The 17683-nt window shown below is 44.4% G+C and overlaps 1 protein-coding gene across 2 annotated transcripts in view; it reads left to right on the top strand.

Moving 5' to 3' along the window:
* The first annotated feature begins 3185 nt into the window (after positions 1 to 3185).
* Positions 3186 to 17683, top strand: part of slc66a2 (solute carrier family 66 member 2) — a 30290-nt gene continuing 15792 nt past the window's right edge. Inside the window, exons 1-4 of one of the 2 annotated variants that reach the window (XM_076301653.1) lie at positions 3186 to 4192; positions 4368 to 4501; positions 6124 to 6174; positions 16655 to 16871. In XM_076301653.1, coding sequence (XP_076157768.1) covers positions 3990 to 4192; positions 4368 to 4501; positions 6124 to 6174; positions 16655 to 16871 — 605 coding nt within the window. In that variant the 5' untranslated portion in view covers positions 3186 to 3989. The remainder of the gene's footprint in view (positions 4193 to 4367; positions 4502 to 6123; positions 6175 to 16654; positions 16872 to 17683) is intronic. The other variant, XM_076301654.1, reaches the window with a different exon arrangement.

Raw genomic sequence — 17683 nt, forward strand, 5'->3', positions numbered from 1 at the left:
CGCAGGTATCTGTGACCTAACATAGTCAAAACTGCACGAAATTGGAAGTGTAGGATCATTATGACACCCTCTGAATGCACGCCAAGTTTCATGGAATTCTGTCCATGGGGGGCCACACAATAAATTAATTTATGTTACTATACACCAACTGGCCTGTAGGTGGCCGGAGACAGTTTTCTGTGAATATCTCAAGAACCGTAGGGCCTAGGAGGTCCACCTTTTTTCTGTATGTTGGTCTTAAGGGGGCATGTCAACCCATCCCATTACCACTTATTTCATGTATAGCGCCACCTAGTTAAAAATTAAAAAGCAAAAAATTAAATGTTTTCATCACAATATCTCTGGCTGACATGGTCAAAACTGCACGAAATTGAAAGTGTAGGATCATTATGATACCCTCCGAATGCATGCCAAGTTTTATTAATGGGGGGCCTTACAATAAAATAATTTATGTGTAGATTTAGTGACCGTACACCAACAAGGATTCCCGGGACACTAAAAGACAAGGGTACACGAAACTTGGTGGGCATGTAACCCCACATGGATAGGATGGAACCATCATTTTTCATTTTGATCTGTAGCCCCCCCATAGGACTGGACTCCCCAAAAGGAGGGTAGGGCAGACACAGTTTTCTGTGAATATCTTGAGAACCGTATGGCCTAGGATGACCAATTTTTTCCGTATGTTTGCCTCCAGGGGTCATCTTAACCCATTCCATGTGCACACATGTGCATAAACAGATACACACGCACACACATACATTCACAGTAATCATACGTATGACACATACTCACTAGACATATGTACGCATGCAAACACAGGCACATACGCAGGCACACACACAAACACACACACACACACACACACACACACACACACACACACACACACACACACACACACACACACACACACATAAACATGTACAGGCACACATGCACACAATTCAAGAATTTCTCAGATTTATTAACAGGCAAGATGGGGGTGGGGTTGTATAAAATGAATTTTACATGTGAAATCTATGAACTAATCATGTTTGGTACTTGTTGTCTAGCAGATAACAGTGAGAATTGAGTGTGGATAATGCAATTTAGTGAGACAGTTAGAATCATATAGGCCTTTCAGCGTGATTTATTTTTGTGGAAAAAATGTGCTGGACTGGGCGGCGTTCATATTTTGTACCGCTCTGCGGTACATCTAGTTTTCCATTATTCAGTAATGACTTGACCAAAACATAATTCAAGTGAATGTAAATATTTTAATAAAGGTGTTCCATTCCAATTTTACCCTGATTCAATTGGATCTGTGTTTCATATGAAATGTATCATTATTAAATGTAAATATAGAGCAGCACTTACCTTGCAGTAAAAATGAATTTGTCAACATTCTTCTCACCACTGATAATGTGATTTGGACTTAAGACTGTATTTTGCCAGTGTTATGTTTTCTTTAATTTTGGACACCTCATACATTGAGGGCCCTATCATGACATTCTAAAGTGCATCGTCACTCGTCAAAAGTCTATTCAAATTTAGTAGGATGTCCAGTTCACATTGGGAGGGGTTTCGTTCTCAAAAGTGGAGCGCATGGCGTAACAAGGTGTTCCTAGCTCTTTTAATCAGTCATATGGGTGTGTTTGGGGCGTAACATCATTTTAAACCAATGAGAATGACATCTGTCATTCCCTTTAACGGCGCAACGCGCGATAGTCAAATAAATGCATCGGTATTTTGGCATTCAACGGCGCATTTGAAGGAGGCTGCTTGCGAGACCGTATGGAATAGTCATTCTTAAACCATGCTTTACTAAAACCTAGCATAGCCTTCACGCATTTGCACTCGTCTATTATTTGAACTCATTGGCAAAGTGAAACTAACTTCACCAAGGAGTCAGTCAACGACAAGACAGTTATATGTAGTTACTTTCACTATTGACTGACAATGGGTTACCATCGAAAACATAGGCTGGAAAAAGCAACACTTACCCTAATGACTGAATAAAACAACATTTATCCTGCAGAGGAGTTGCTTATATCTCGTGACAGTGCGTCTTCAGCTGTGCTCCATACGTGTCTCTCGCCTCTCCCCTAATCACTTTTAACCGTCATTACCAATTTGCAAATGATGGTGAATAACTACTCATCATGAGATGTACAGTATTTCGTAATATCTTTATTCTAATTATGTTTACCATTGTAATCGTGCAATTTGTAATGCTTTGCATGGACGTGCGCTGGTGTGCGTTCATGAATGATAGAAGGATGGTGCGTGCACCTGCCAATATGACTGTTGACATGCGCTCTTAAAATAGCATATGAACAACTCGCCATTGACTTCTGACCAGGTTTAGGTGGTGTATGATAGCGATTTTTAGACAATGCGCCAGGTCCCTCCCTAGGTTGTTAATTGCCACACCCCTGGGCGCAATGCTTAAAAAATAAAGGTGCAAAATAACGAATTCAACTTCGCGCCGGTGAATAACGAACTTTACGCCATGCGCTGGTGACCCAAAATACAGCCCTGAGTGACAGAACACCCTAACTTGTCATACTATATTTACATATTTGGTATTGTTGGATTCAGTACAACCCCACCTTTCCAACAAGCCACCATGTGTTTCTACGATAATCCCTGGTAAAGCAGCTAAAGTAAATGAAAACATTCTGCATAGATATTCATTTTTTGCATGTACGCATATTTTAGGTGTATGTTTACATGTCCCTATTCATTCCATACATCAAGATATTCACATCTAGTCTTTTCTAGTAGGCAAAGAAACTTCCTGACTATAAACATGCCAAGTTTCAAAGCTCTCAGAGCTTGTGTGATTGATCTGCACTAATTTATATGCCTTAACTCCCATACGGACAGGCTATATTTTATTTTAGTCCTTTTTGGTTTTGGGGTGTATAACAATATCTGTTAATTTAACAATCTTAGCAGTAAAATATTTTTAGCCAAGAATCAATTTCATATATGGGAGACCTTAGAGATGAGGAAAAACATTGTTGGGTTTAGTTCTACCTCCTCCGGTAGGGGTATCTCAAAAATGTGGGGCCATTGTCACTAGCCTAACTTGTAGCCTTCGAGGTTGTAAACAACTAGTATTAGGACCATGGGATCGTCAAGGGTTATGACGTGTCGGGCGTCAATAAGGAAGCAGCACTGCTGCGCCAGCTGTTGGAATGAGAAGTCTCAGTGGCTTCATCACTTCACTGGGACCTTTTAAGCAGTGATTTAACTCATGGGAGCGTGAATTTGTTACGATTTGACAGTAACCGATCAGCTCACTCCACAAAACGCCTTTGGGATATAAATATAATGACGGATGAACAACAACGGCAAACGCTGGTCATCAAATGATAACTTGAATTGTTTATGTCGACGAGATCAGATGCAGCAGTCCATGGAAGTACAACAGGGAAATATATTTTTTTTCTTCACTGCAAATCTCGTTGATGAACAGTAACAGCTGCTTCTTATCTTAACTCAAATCTACCAACTGTTGGGTATGGGCAGGTTTTTTGATAGAAATACCATAACAGCAACGTTAGGCTAGCTTGCTAGCTAGCCACATTCAGTAATGTTAGCCTTCATTGCCTACATTAGTTTGGTACGTTATGAGTTTCCTACCTTGTTAACCATCTTAGCCCATCATCTATGAAAACCCAGCATTTTTTCTGGATTGAGATTTTCCCCATTTGAATCACGGGTTACATCATACAATTGTGTATTTACACCAAAGTTAGCTCAAAGTACATTCTGGGATTGTAACCTTCTTGATGGTGTAGCTGACATTTCCGCGTTAACAAATTGATTCGTTTCAAGCATTTGATTTGGGTAATCTTTAATAAATTGTTGGTGTATCTGCATGCTACACTAAGCATGATACAACTGACCCTGGTTTTCTAAAGGAAAGTTATTCAAACAACACTCTTTGGGGAAAAGGAAATAATTTCGCAAGCTGAGCCCTGAGCGACAGTACTACAATGGAAGATGAAGTCTTTCAACAGACTATGCATATTGTCAATCTGCTCGTCACCTGGACAGCTGCCACAGCCATCATATTTGGTGGGGTGGTGCCATACATTCCTCAATACAGGGAGATCAAGCGGACTCAGAATGCAGAGGGGTTCTCCACCTATGTTTGCCTTGTTCTCCTCGTAGCCAATATTTTAAGAATACTGTTCAGGTAATCTTTTTGTGTTAAGAGGTTCAGTTTTCTAGAATGGTCAAATTTGGTTCTTCTGCTTTACTAAATACATATCAAATGAGTTAGAGTGAAAAAGCTTCATCACCTCAAAGGGAAGTTCAAATGATCTAAAAAATCGACTCTTACTCATCAAGGCAAATGTGTGTCTCACTAGGTTTGGGCGCTACTTTGAGACCCCCCTGTTGTGGCAGAGCATCATCATGATTGTCACCATGCTGGTCATGCTGAACCTGTGCACTGATGTCCGTGTGACAGCCGAGCTGAACACAAAACGCCGCTCTTTCACAGGTCAGTCCCCTCGCCAAACAATCCCTCTTTACTGCTTTACAGCCTGTCATAGGTGTGTGAAGAAATACAGTCTTGTGTGTGTGTGAGTGAGTGAGTAAGTGTGTGCTTGTTGTACAACAGATATTTCAGTGTACACACACTAGTATTTGAGTAACTACTTCCTGGCACGATGTTGCCATGTGACAAATGTTCACTTGACGGGATTTGTTTGGGTTATGGGTCTTGGCCAAGAACTGTGGTAAAGGTACATCAAATAACCTCTGTAATTCGATAGCCTCAGGAAGCCACATATTCCCTTTGAGTAAGGCTCTGTTTAGGCTTCAGCTCATTTATACACGACTGTTTACTAAGTAAGCATCACTCTGCTATGAACCTACCATGTTCAACAGCTACACCCTGCAGTTGAATGAAAACAAAATGTAAAAGATTAACATTTTAATCTGCCAAGCCAGGTTGGAATGATCACTAAACTGGGTGGTATTGTCAGTGGAAGCTATTTCCTTGCAGTAGGTTCCATTTCCAGTAGCCTATCAGAACGCAGACAGAAAGTACAACACTGGCGAGTCCACATGTTTGCGGCCTTACTTGGGTCTGGTCATGTCAGAACGTCTCCAGACCCCTCCCCTGGGCTGGCTCACGTGGACGTCATGAGACAAGAACACATCAGGAAAAGGAACACATGAGTGTAGAGGGAGGGGGAGAGAGAGAAGGGGGGATACGTTAACCTTTTAAACTTCAGTTGATTTCACAGGTGTCTGAAAGGCTGCACTGCAGTCCCATCTGGGACCTCTGTGCAGTGCCCGTTTGGTCACACTCCAGATCTGTCATCATGTACTGCAGGCTCTACAACCCATTTATACACACAGCCACAACAAAGCACACACCCCCTATCTAACTCCCACAGTACAGAGGGGGGTACAGTCTGAATGAATGCGCAGAGAGAGAGAGAGAGAGAGAGAGAGAGAGAGAGATGCTCCAGGGTGGGGGTTTGGCTGCAATAATCAGCAGGGATTTGACTTTGTTTTTCCCCCTCTCGGGCTTAAATGGTGATCTATGAGGAGATTAGGCGAGCAGAGGAACTGCGTTGTGTAAGGGGGCTCTCTGTTATGTCACATGCCTGCAATGACCTGAGTGGGCAGATGGCATTCTGAGTAGGTTATCAGATGCGTAGTGGCCATGCAGACAGAATCATATGTAATATTTGTCACATTGAATGGAAAATAGTTTGACTAGTAGAAAGATGATTCATCTTTGCTTAAAACCAGTTCCTTTGAAGAGGGGGTCAATGACCCTAAGGCCATTTCAAAGTTTAACAAACCCTTTAAAGGTTAGGTTGTATATTAAAAGAGTAGTCTTATAAAAGGTGTGTTTTACAGTGGATAAACTTGTTAGTCCATGTCACGTATGAATCATGATTTGAAGGTGTAGTCAGTTCTCGTTGACCAGAAATAAAACACTCACTTTAAAACATAAGGTCTCTCTCAGTCAGTCACTTACTCACACACACGCACGCACACGCGCGCACGTCCTACTGGGGTCATGTGAAGACCAACCTCTCTTCTCTCATCTTCCCTCTCTTTTTTTCTGTTTTCTTTTTCTCATTTTTTGTTCTGTGTCTGTAGCTTCAGAAATTAAGGATGAGGAGATCAAACTCCCCAAGAAGCACTTTTTGGGTATGTACCGTTTCCGCTTCGCTAAACGGCGCCAAGGTCATCCCTCACCTCACCCCACCACCCCCCTCCCCACACTGTGCCCTCGTCTCCAGTTCCGCTATGTCACCCAACTCACGCATGGTCCAGTGATGGCACTCCGCCACCCCATCACACACTAACCGGCGTCACCCTCACTAACTCACGACTGATCACCACTGTTGGAACCATCCCCACTGCATGTGCTTCCAAGTCGGAAGCTTGTGAATCATCCCAGCTTGATTCATTTCAGTTTTAAATACACTCTACTCTACTGAGCATGATAATGTGCCATTGTTTGCATGCATGGTAGCTTTAGCTGATTCTAAGTCATATTTTGAAATTGCTGATGTTCACTTATTGCATGCTGGCAAGAATAATGTACATTAATTGTGTGTGTGTGTGTGTGTGTGAGTGTGAGAGAGAGAGAGAGAGACAGAGTATATGTGAGTGCACAGATGTGTATGCATGGACATTAATGACCTTGAATGACATTAAATCTCAGTACTCAGTACATGATCTCTTGTTATGTCTGTGTTGGATCTTAAAAATATGTGGTTTGCATGTGAATGGTTAACATATGAAAGCCTTATTTGCACCAATAACTGTTGACAACGGCTATGTGTTGCATGTCTGTGTTAAATCTTAAAAATAGCGGTTTGCATGTGAATGGTTCACATATGAAAGCCTTATTTACACTGATAACTGTTGACAGTATGTGTTGCAAGCAGTGAGACATTGTCTTTGAAGGAAAAATAACTTGTTTAAGCTTTGGTTTGGATGCGATATAAACAAGCTAACTGGGACAGCAGAAAAACACTTTGTCATGTGCACGCTGGCTGACCCGCCTCGGATGCCACTCTTAACTTGGGTCATTCACCGCTGGTAGGAGCTCTCACAATGCATGCATGCTTGAAAGGGGCCTCTGTCTGACCCGTCTGCTGAGGACTCTCTCCTGATGCCTGGGAACAGTGGTTGCTCCTCTTTGCTTGGTTTTGCCTGTTGTGCTGGTTGCATCTGTGTTACTGGTTCACTCAGGGGTCAAATGCGAGATGCTTTAAGTGGTACCTTCATCCACCGGAGTCACTGTTTCAGAGAATTACAGTTCTGTTACTGCACTGAAAATGGCTTTACGTGAGAATTTAGGCTGAGTTGAAATGAGTTGAGATAGACCAGTTATTGTGCTGGATGTTGATGTGGACTAAAATGGAATGGGACACTAGATGGCACTGAAACTCTAAGGTTGGAGAACGCACCAGTGTTATTGTGGGGATTTTGGAGTATTTGCTCTTTGAATTGTGTGTGTGTGTTTTGTTGTTTTGCCTTTTCCCCACCATCATGCTCCATGGCTTTTTTTTTGTTTTTGTCTTGTTGTGATGGCACAAAGCTCACATGTCCTCAGTCTTAGTCTTTTCTAAAGTTTACGGCGGGATGGAGTGGTTCAGGGATCACGTAATCCCTAACTGGACGGAAAGCTGATAACAAAAATAATACACACCAGAAGCAGACATAGCTCAGTAAGAAACTAGATATGTGTCTTTATCCTTGTGCTATATGTCTCTCCATCTTTTCAGTCTAGGCCTCTCATGGCCAATCCCTGTGCTGACTGGTCTCTTACCCATGTGAGCCCCCTAGTGGTCATTTGGATGTTGCATGCTGGGATTAAAAGATGTGAAGAGCTCGGGAAATGCATATACTGTCAATAATAAATTGAATGCCTCTTTTACTTGTGAATACACACATACGCACACACACACACACAGGCAGGCAGGCAGGCAGGCATACACACACACACAGACATAGACACACATTGTCTGCAGTGGGAGTTCACTGCTCGCTGGTTCAGCCTTTCAATCGCCTTTCCATCTTCCTGCCTTACCTCATTAGATTTGACAGAGAGCCATGTCCCCCTAATTGCAACTCTTTTTGTGTGTGTGTATCTGTGTGTGTTTCAGTATATGTGTATATGTGTGGCTGTCTACTGCTAATCTGACCACCTTCTGCTCATATGTGCCCAAAGCCTGGACTGCCCCCCACACACACACACACACACACACACACACACACACACACACACACACACAAAGATACATCCAACATCCACGCACACATCTTTACACACAAGCTTTCAACTTTGAAGTACAGACACAGTATAATCACAGGTTTTCACTTCCCACAGGAAAGGTACGTAACGTGCGACACAGACTCGAGAAAACACGAGTCTGAATATGTGTTTGTTTGTTCTGTGTGTGCATGTGTGTATCCATGTATGCATGCTACAGCTCCAGACTGGAGCAGATATTTTTGGCCAGGAGGCATGGCCCCAGCAGGCTTGTGCGTCCGAAAACAATTCGTAAGCCCCCCCCCCTACACACACACACACACACACACACACACACACACACACACACACACCCTGACAAACACAATAGCACGCACAAACAGCACAGCCCTCCCACATACGCAGGAGCCTGTGCCACATTATCTCTGCAGGTCCTCTGTGCCAGACACAATTACCATTTGATTGCTGTGTAGGGAGAGAGAGAGAGAGAGAGAGAGAGAGAGATGGGAGTAAGAGACTGAAACGTAATGTGTTTATTGAAACTAATGCGTTTCTGCCTTGGTTTAGTGTTCTGGGAGTGTTTCAATTGACTTTTGTCTCGTCAGCCATCTGCAGAGGCGCCACGCTCTCTGTGTGTGTGTGTGTGTGTGTGTGTGTGTGTGTGTGTGTGTGTGTGTGTGTGTGTGTGTGTGTGTGTGTGTGTGTGTGTGTGTGTGTGTGTGTGTGTGTGTGTGTGTGTGTGTGTGTGTGTGTGTCTCCACTTCTGTGAGATATGAATAGTTTTTCTGATTTCTGATAGTATCTTAATCTTATGATTCACAAAGCTGAGGCATTGCTTAGCTGGGTCCAATGAAATCTTTAAGGAGATAACAGATTAGGGCTATTACCACCCCACCCCCCCATCTATATGTTGGGGCAGGTGAGAGGCTTGTCAGGAGACTCTCCAAATAGGAGACTTTATTATGCCACTTGCACAGTTATAGTAGTTCTCAGTCGTGCCAATGCAGGATCCTGACCCTCCACTGAGGTGTGCATAATGCCCTGCGGAGTTGACGGAGAATTAGGCTTCCCATGGTCCACACTGTCAAGTCTGTTTATTGGGCATTAAAATGGCTGAGTTGTTCCCCAATAGTCTGTGGCACATCGAGGCTCAGTGATCCGTGATATCATGTAATAGCCACTGTGCCTAGCTGTACAGTGTGGATGTATGATTTTTGTGGAGAAGTGGTCCCTAAATGTATTAATGGGCCTGTGTTTTCATGTGGCCACTGGGTGGCCGATTGAGTACAAACAGTATGCAGTTAACTGGAGTAAGAGTAGGTAGAATGGGACTGCATGCTGTCTTGCGGAGTTGACGGAGAATTAGGCTTCACGCGGTCCACACTGTCAAGTCTGTTTATTGGGCATTAAAATGGCTGAGCTGTTCCCCAATCGTCTGTGGCACATCGAGGCTCAGTGATCCATGATATCATGTAATAGCCACTGCGCCTAGCTGTACAGTGTGGAATGGATGTATGATTTTTGTGGAGAAGTGGTCCCTAAATGTATTAATGGGCCTGTGTTTTCATGTGGCCACTGGGTGGCCGATTGAGTACAAACAGTATGCAGTTAACTGGAGTAAGAGTAGGTAGAATGGGACTGCATGCTGTCTTGCGGAGTTGACGGAGAATTAGGCTTCACGCGGTCCACACTGTCAAGTCTGTTTATTGGGCATTAAAATGGCTGAGCTGTTCCCCAATCGTCTGTGGCACATCGAGGCTCAGTGATCCATGATATCATGTAATAGCCACTGCGCCTAGCTGTACAGTGTGGAATGGATGTATGATTTTTGTGGAGAAGTGGTCCCTAAATGTATTAATGGGCCTGTGTTTTCATGTGGCCACTGGGTGGCCGATTGAGTACAAACAGTATGCAGTTGTAGTATGTAGTATGTAGGTAGAATGGGACTGCATGCCGTCTTGTATATCCTCTAGATTAAGTCAGTTTAAAAGTTGTAAAGTTGGTCTGGTGCCATATTAAAAAGTGAAGCGGTATAGACTAGGTTTTAAACTGGATAAACAGTGGTGTGTTTTTTAACATGTTTGAAAGGATTATTATGGGATTAGGAATGATTATGACCTGTTGTATCAGGTAAGGTGTTTATGTGCTCTCATGAGGACTGTGCTCTGACTGCAAAGAGAAGGAATTATTCCAAGCTGCAGTCACACTAGGATATCGCTGTGTTCAGTCGACTTCTCCCTCAACATGCATTTAATGCCTTGCCTTTAAGGCTTGGCTGTATACCTGTAAACATTTTGTCAATATATGGTTTTCCCAGTAAATCCTCAAAAACGGAATGTGCAATATTTATTAGGAGAGATTATACAAACGTTCAGTGCAAGGATAGCAAGGATAAAGCCTCTTAAATACAGTTTCCCAATACCAATCTGTGTGTGTGTGTGTGGTGTAGACACACACTGCAGTCGAGTGAGAAGTGCAGATGTAGCCGCCCAGTCTAAATGTGGTGTGATTTTAGGCTGGAGAAGCGTGGGGGGGGGGGGGGGGGGATGGGGAGTGGAGAGAGTCACCTGACCGTGTTCTAGAGCCTGGGAGCGGGCACCTCACTGCGTCCACTCTTTGCCCACACACTCGCCCGTAGCCATCGCCAGTTTCGCAGCCTCCTGCTGAGAGAGGAGGGCACAGCGGGGAGGACCCGTTTGAAAGCAGTGCCAGGTCCATGCCCACTCGCCACCCTGCTGGCAGGGATTGAACACCACGAGAGAGAGCGAGAGAGAGGGGGAAAGAGAAAGAAAAGAGAGAGCTCTGTGCTGGCAATCACACAAAGACCACAAACAGCTCTATGTCATCCCCCCCTCCACACACACACACACACACACACACACACACATGTGCCATGGCTGGTATTAGAGTGACAACACAATGGCACCTGAAGTGCTTGTGTGTGTTTTGTGATTCCATGGCGCGGCGCACCGAGACAAACAAAGGCACTCTCATCCTGGTGGACTGCGTGTGCAGAAGCCAGAGCTGCAGAGCGCTGAAGTCTGTCGTGTCAGACAGCGCTGCGTGTCCTGGTGGAAAACGGGTGGGATTTAGAACAGGTGTCTGGTCTTCTGGGTTTTCTCATGGGGTGATCGTAAACATTCCCCAACCCTGACATATGAAAGTAATTGTGGTGAATAATTACTTAATATTAATCTTAGACTGGCAAACTTCAGGAAGACTCAGTAATCAGGGTTATTCTGTTACAAGCAGAGAGAGTAAAAATGGTCTATAGTCTGTGTAGGCCATGGCACAGAGGCCTACCTCTCCATCTCTTCCTCAGTTCTCCATCCTTCTAATCCTCATTCTTCTAACAATGCAATTTAATCACTTTTGTATGGGTTAAACAAAGGAAGAACTGGCGGCAAAACAAGCCCACATGATTTGTTCTCCAGTTGGCATCAGACACACCTACTCACACACCTACTTCACACCTATCTGAAGAACATGAGGAGAGATATCTTATATATCAGAAATATCACTTATAGAATGTTCCAAACATTCTCACAATCAAATCATTACAATCCTTGTACTGAGACTGTTACAATGATACCAAACATGAATATATTTACATTTCATGACACATGGATACATTATAGCAAGGTAACATCCTTTGTTTTGTGGATCTGATAGCCCTTGGAACCAGTACACTAGCATTTCATTGGGGGAGGGGAGGATGTCTTTATTTAATGCCAAGAGGCCCCAAATGGCCACCAAAACCAGTCTTGAAACTCCAAAATAATTCCCATCACATATTAATGTCCTCTTTGAATGGAGATGATGGAATGTTCCAGGTAATTGATTTTATTCTAGATAGTTACAGAGGGCACTAGGAGTTTAGTATTTAATTTTAGCTTGAAGCTAACACTTCATTCCCTGGAGGTGTGGAAGTGCTGCCTCCAGCAATCTGCAATCAGTAGAAGTTAAAATATACTACCTCCAGTAGACAATTTATTTGTCAGTGTCAGTTCAAACCAGTTTTCTCTCACTTCACTTCACATCAAAATGCATGTACAAATACACACACTCATCGGTGTCTTCGGTCATGTGGCACTCGGACCCATACGACAGGAGGTGCCAGTGCCAGCCAGTCTGGCCAGTGCCTCTGTGGCGGACTCTCCTCGCAGTGCAAGTTAATCCAGCTCCAGCAAAGGTTTCCAGAGGAGGGGGCTGTGGGTTTACCCCGTGCCCAACTCGGTGTGTCCGGTGTGGGCAGCGGTGGCTGGTGTCCGTCCCCCCCCCCCCCCCAGGCTCTGGCTGTTATCTGTGAGGTCCAGATGCTAGCGCAGCCAGTGACGTGCCATATCACTCAGGGCTACACCCGCAGTGCTGCCACATTAATCCCAGGATGAGTTTAACAGGCCCCAGTTCAGTGGTTTTACTGTGTGTGTGTGTGTGTGTGTGTGTGCGTGCGTGTGTGTGTGTGTGTGTGTGTGTGTGTGTGTGCGCCTACGTGTACATATTGGAGAGAGACGAGGATTGTCTTTTGAGTTGGCGAGAGATGCCAGTTTAGTGACACTGGTCCTGGCTTTGATACTGGAACATTGGGTGCAGTGACCATATCACGCCAAATGAGACTAAATCCCCATCTCTACAGTGGATACAAACCCATGGAAACCTGTTCGGTTGGTTTAGTGTGAAATAACACCTGCTCTTTTTTGGGGGGTGTTAGAGAAATGTTTGTCATGGTGGTTGTGACTATGATTTGCTTTTTCCCAAAGTAATTCCTTGTCATTTGTTACCTTTGATGAGGTAACTGTTGCTGTGCTTTTTCAAGTGCTATCCAGATGCAGACACACACACACACACACGCACACTCACCTACTCACACAGAGTGTGTGAGAGAAAGAGCTTTTGATTGTTTGACTACCCTTATGAACAAAAGGCGTAATTGAACAGAGGCAGAAATGTCAGGCGAAATACCAGTAGTTTCCACTATCAATATGGCAATTTTGCGTTGTTATGAAATGTCAGTGAGCGAGCATTAGTCTTCACTTCCACAACAATATGTGAAAGGATAATTGAGTCAGAAATCAGAACTGATTATCTCTGTGAAATGGCACAATAAACTTTTGTATATTTACCCTTTAGGCCGTTTAAGACATTGTGAAGGACTGACAGTGACATGTTAAGACCCTTTAGCTTTCTCTGACACTTCAAACCTCACATCAGCTTTTCTTAGTCCCGGTAGTTCCACCTGTTTGGCAGTGTAAGCTGCAAGCCTTTATCTTTGTGGGGGTGAGACCTTCAACTGCAATAATGGGTATTGCATCTTGGTAATGAAAAATAAACACTATATCCGCTTTTGCCCCTGCAGTGGAGGAAAGTAAATCTGATCCTGGGTAAGCTAATTGGGGTGGCTGAAAGGGAGAGGGGCGTGGGGAATGGGATGCCGTTGGAATCTCATTCGAGAGCAGCCGTGTCAGGTCTTTTCCCTCTTAGCGCTGATTGAATTTGCTCTGTGTACTTTCCCCCTCTTCCGTAATGTCATTTAGAATTGGGGAAGTTTGGCGCCCCCCTTTGTGTTTGTTCTGTAAGACCCCCCCCCCCCCTCTCTCTCTCTCGCCCTCTCGCTCTCTCTCTCTCGCTCTCTCGCTCTCTCGCTCTCTCTCTCTCTCTCTCTCTTTTGTTTTTGTCCTCTCATACCGGTATAGATATTGAACATGCTCTTTCAAGTAGCGCAGGAGCACTAATGGCTTTTTAGAGATCATTGAAGATGATAAAACATGACAGACTAAGTAACCGCAATAAAAACAACGACAAAAAAAAAAAAAAGACATCTACAACCAGGCATTCCTCTGTACTGCTTATCGTCCCTTTCCGGTGCATTCTTGTCTACTTTTTGGCCCTCAGCACTGTTCTGGGATCTGTAGCCAGGGATCTCTGCGGGTGGCAGATTCAGTGATGGGAGAGCGAGTCCCTTAATTTAACATGGGTTTGGGTGGCTGTTGTTATGTGGGGGTCTTCCCTGCTGTGCTGGGGTTTTCTCTGTTCATCCAAGCCCCCCAAATCCTTTAATATATTCGCTCTGTTTATTTTTTTTGTCATTGTCATTGTTTCATTTTGAGTTCATGGAGGGATTTTTTTTTTATGAGACCAGTGAGGCTTAAAGATATCAATGAAACAAAGTCATTTGGATCAGTTAAATGATCCCTCGCAGTCGATGTAAAACTTATTTTCTACCCGAGCGCTTCTGAGTTCTTTTTCTCTTATGCAGAGACCTGCCGAGTCAGCAGTTGATTCTTGTCCACCTGCCCTGCAACCAGATTGGCCTGTTGTTGAAGAGATGGCAAAATCGAAACCTTCTGATTTGTTAAAACCTACCTGGGGGCAGTTCTCTGAATGTTGAGCCTAGTGTAGAGTAATTGTACTCCTGAAGATGTGCACTGGAAAATCCAGAGTTCTCGCAAGAGCACAATTTAAATTGTCCCTGCGAGACACTCTGGCAATGAGTAATGATGCATGTTACTTTTGCCACTTGTATCGCGGGGAGCCAATCACATAGGTGTATCTGATATAGGCAGGCCAAAGGCGAGCTAAACAGATGACAGTCGTAGTGTTGAAATCCGGAATCAGTCAGTAAACGTTGGTCGTATAGTCTTATCCAATTGCGTGCAGTGAGATTTTCAAATGCACGCTTGGTGCCGCCCCTCGAATTGGGCTATTACATTATTTGTGGCCAGACCCTTAATCTTTCTAGATTACCAGGGTCTGGAATCTCCAGGCTACTGAAGATGTACAACTCCACTGAAAATGAGGACCTCAGGGCTGTCCCCCACTGAGATTCACCTTTGATTGAACTTCCAGTGTGTTCAATTCACACTGCTTTTAGACTGTTTTGGTAACCCTTTTAACAGCCATCACTAACGTTTAAGTAAGAACAACTTGTTTTTTTTAGTATGACCGGAGAATTGTGAAGCTAAAAAGCCCTAGAGGGTGCCAGAGTCCCAATGTCAATAGGGTCATGTCAGAGTAGCTTTTTGCAAGTATTGATTTCAGCATAAAAATCGTATTTTCCTTTCTAGATAAGGCTTCAGTCATTTGTAACTAATGAAACATTGATTTTTGTGTTTGTTAAGCTCCTGTATGAAATAAATGATCTAGTTATGTTGAGGTGAGGTGAGGTGAGGTGAGGTGTGGTGTGGTGAGGTGTTGGTTTTGGTATTGTGCACTGTTGTGTAGTATCTGTGCCCTGTTCTGGGGTGGGGGTCAGCCTTGACCCAGCGTGGGGGGACAGGGCCCGGGGCTTACACGGCCAGCTTCTCGGCTCACAGGGGCACAGCTAATTGGCACAGTGGATTATTCTGGTTCTGCTCAAGCCGCCGATCTCCTTTCCCCTGCGTGCTGAGAACTCGCTGACCGTCCGAGATAATTAAGGGGCGGAGCAGGGTGGAGAAACATCTTCCATCAGAACTTTCTGAGTATACACGTGGTTGAATCACTTCAAAAAGTCGATGTTCCATCCTAATGAAATCTACCAGAATCTTTTTGGTTCCCAGGTGGGTTAATTGGCAGTGTGGATTAGCCCTCCGGGTGTCAACCCTCAGCTCTGTGTTGATGGTTCGGTTGTCTGTTTACTCTCCAGCTCTGCCCGTTAGTAACCTACTGAGGGGTCCAGGGTCTCTCTTACAGTACAGGTCAGGGTCTCCCGCATATGACCTTCAAGTTTCACCGTTGAAGGGCACAAAAAAACGGACTATCTTCTAAAGGATTATTTTAAATCCCAGCAGTGTCCCAGTGAGTGTTGTCTCATTTCCCACGTTTCTCAGCTGGAGTGGAAACCATTGTGATCTAGACTAGTAGCAGGAGTAGGAAGTCTGGCTTTTGTACTACCAGAAGAATATGAGCGTAATTAACAGAATGGAAGTAACGTCTGTGTGAAAGGTATCTGGGGGGAAATCTATCTGTACAGTTTGGGCCCTGGTGTTTCCGTGTAGTTAGAGAGTGCCGTTCAGTGCTGTCTGTAGGGAAGGCTATCCCTAATTATCTTTCCTGTCTGTTATAATGGAGATGTTCCTTCCTGTTGTTAAATATTGTATAAATATTCTGGCTTCTTTCATAATGTGCTTCTTCTCTGAGGTTTTCACATCTTGGCGTCCTTGAAGTGGTTTGTAACAGTTCATTGTTATTGTGGGGTTGGACTAAATCGTGTCTAACACCTGTTTGGATGCTACAGTCTTCATCCATTGAAACTCTAACCCCAGTCATTGTTTTCGTTCATTCACATTTACATCTGTGCATCCCATACACACATTAATTTAGCACGCTGTGCTAGAAGATTGTTTGCATTATATACTGTATATCGGTAAATGTGTATGTACTGTATATGATGAGCTGATCTGCGTGGCCAAATCTCTCATTCAGACTTCGACTGGGGCCACTTCTGGTCTTGGAGCCGTTTCGCCGACTACCTGCAGTGTGTGCTGGCCTTCACGGCCGTGGCCGCCTACGTCACCTACCTGCTGCTGGACTCGGACGTGTTCGTGGAGAGCCTGGGCTTCCTGGCCGTGTTCACCGAGGCCATGCTGGGCACACCCCAGCTCTACTGCAACTACCAGAACAAGTCTACAGAGGGCATGAGGTGGGTAATGCAAACGACATACTGGACTGGTGCACTGCATGCACACTCTGAAATGCATGCTGTTTGAGCATGGCCTGTAGATTAAGTACCTGAACAGAACACCTTTTTCACAGACGAGGCCGCAGAAATGATTTGAAACCTGTTGATAAAAAGAATTGTTAGGCATGTGCACATTTATAGGCAGAGGTTACAGAACAGCCTTTATATAGAAGACTAACATTAATCACACTCACACTCACACACACACACACACACACACACACACACACACACACACACACACACACACACACACACACACACACACACACACACACCCTTCTGAAGAGGCTGTGCTAGTTTAGTAGAGTAGAATGCTCTTCCTCACTCCTGTCTGTAGGCTCTTTCGGTTCTCCGCTAAACCTCCACGCCCCCCGCCTCTTCTTTTTTAATGAAACACCTGTGCCATCACACACACACACACACACACACCACACACACACACACACACATTTTCTCCTGCTATCTCTCTCTCTCTCTCTCTCTCTCTCTCTCTCTCTCTCTGTCAAAGCTCTCCTTGTTCTATCCTTTGATTTAATGAAGACTCACAACGTTCTGCCTTGGGGAAGCCATGTGCCAGCAACCCCACAAATCCCCCCACCACCACCACACACACACACACACACACACACACACACACACACACACACACACACACACACACACACACATGCACGCTGTAATTATCGATGCTTCCATCTGAAGATCAGAGCAGACGTACCTGTGTTTGAAAAGGTCTCTGGGACTCGCCTTGTGTGCCGACTCCCCCTGGA

Source organism: Alosa pseudoharengus, unplaced genomic scaffold (genome assembly GCF_046254945.1).
Source record: "Alosa pseudoharengus isolate Yale_2024_CS ecotype anadromous, Long Island Sound unplaced genomic scaffold, YU_APseudo_1.1 YU_APseudo_1.1_scf_23, whole genome shotgun sequence".
NCBI lineage: Eukaryota > Metazoa > Chordata > Actinopteri > Clupeiformes > Clupeidae > Alosa > Alosa pseudoharengus.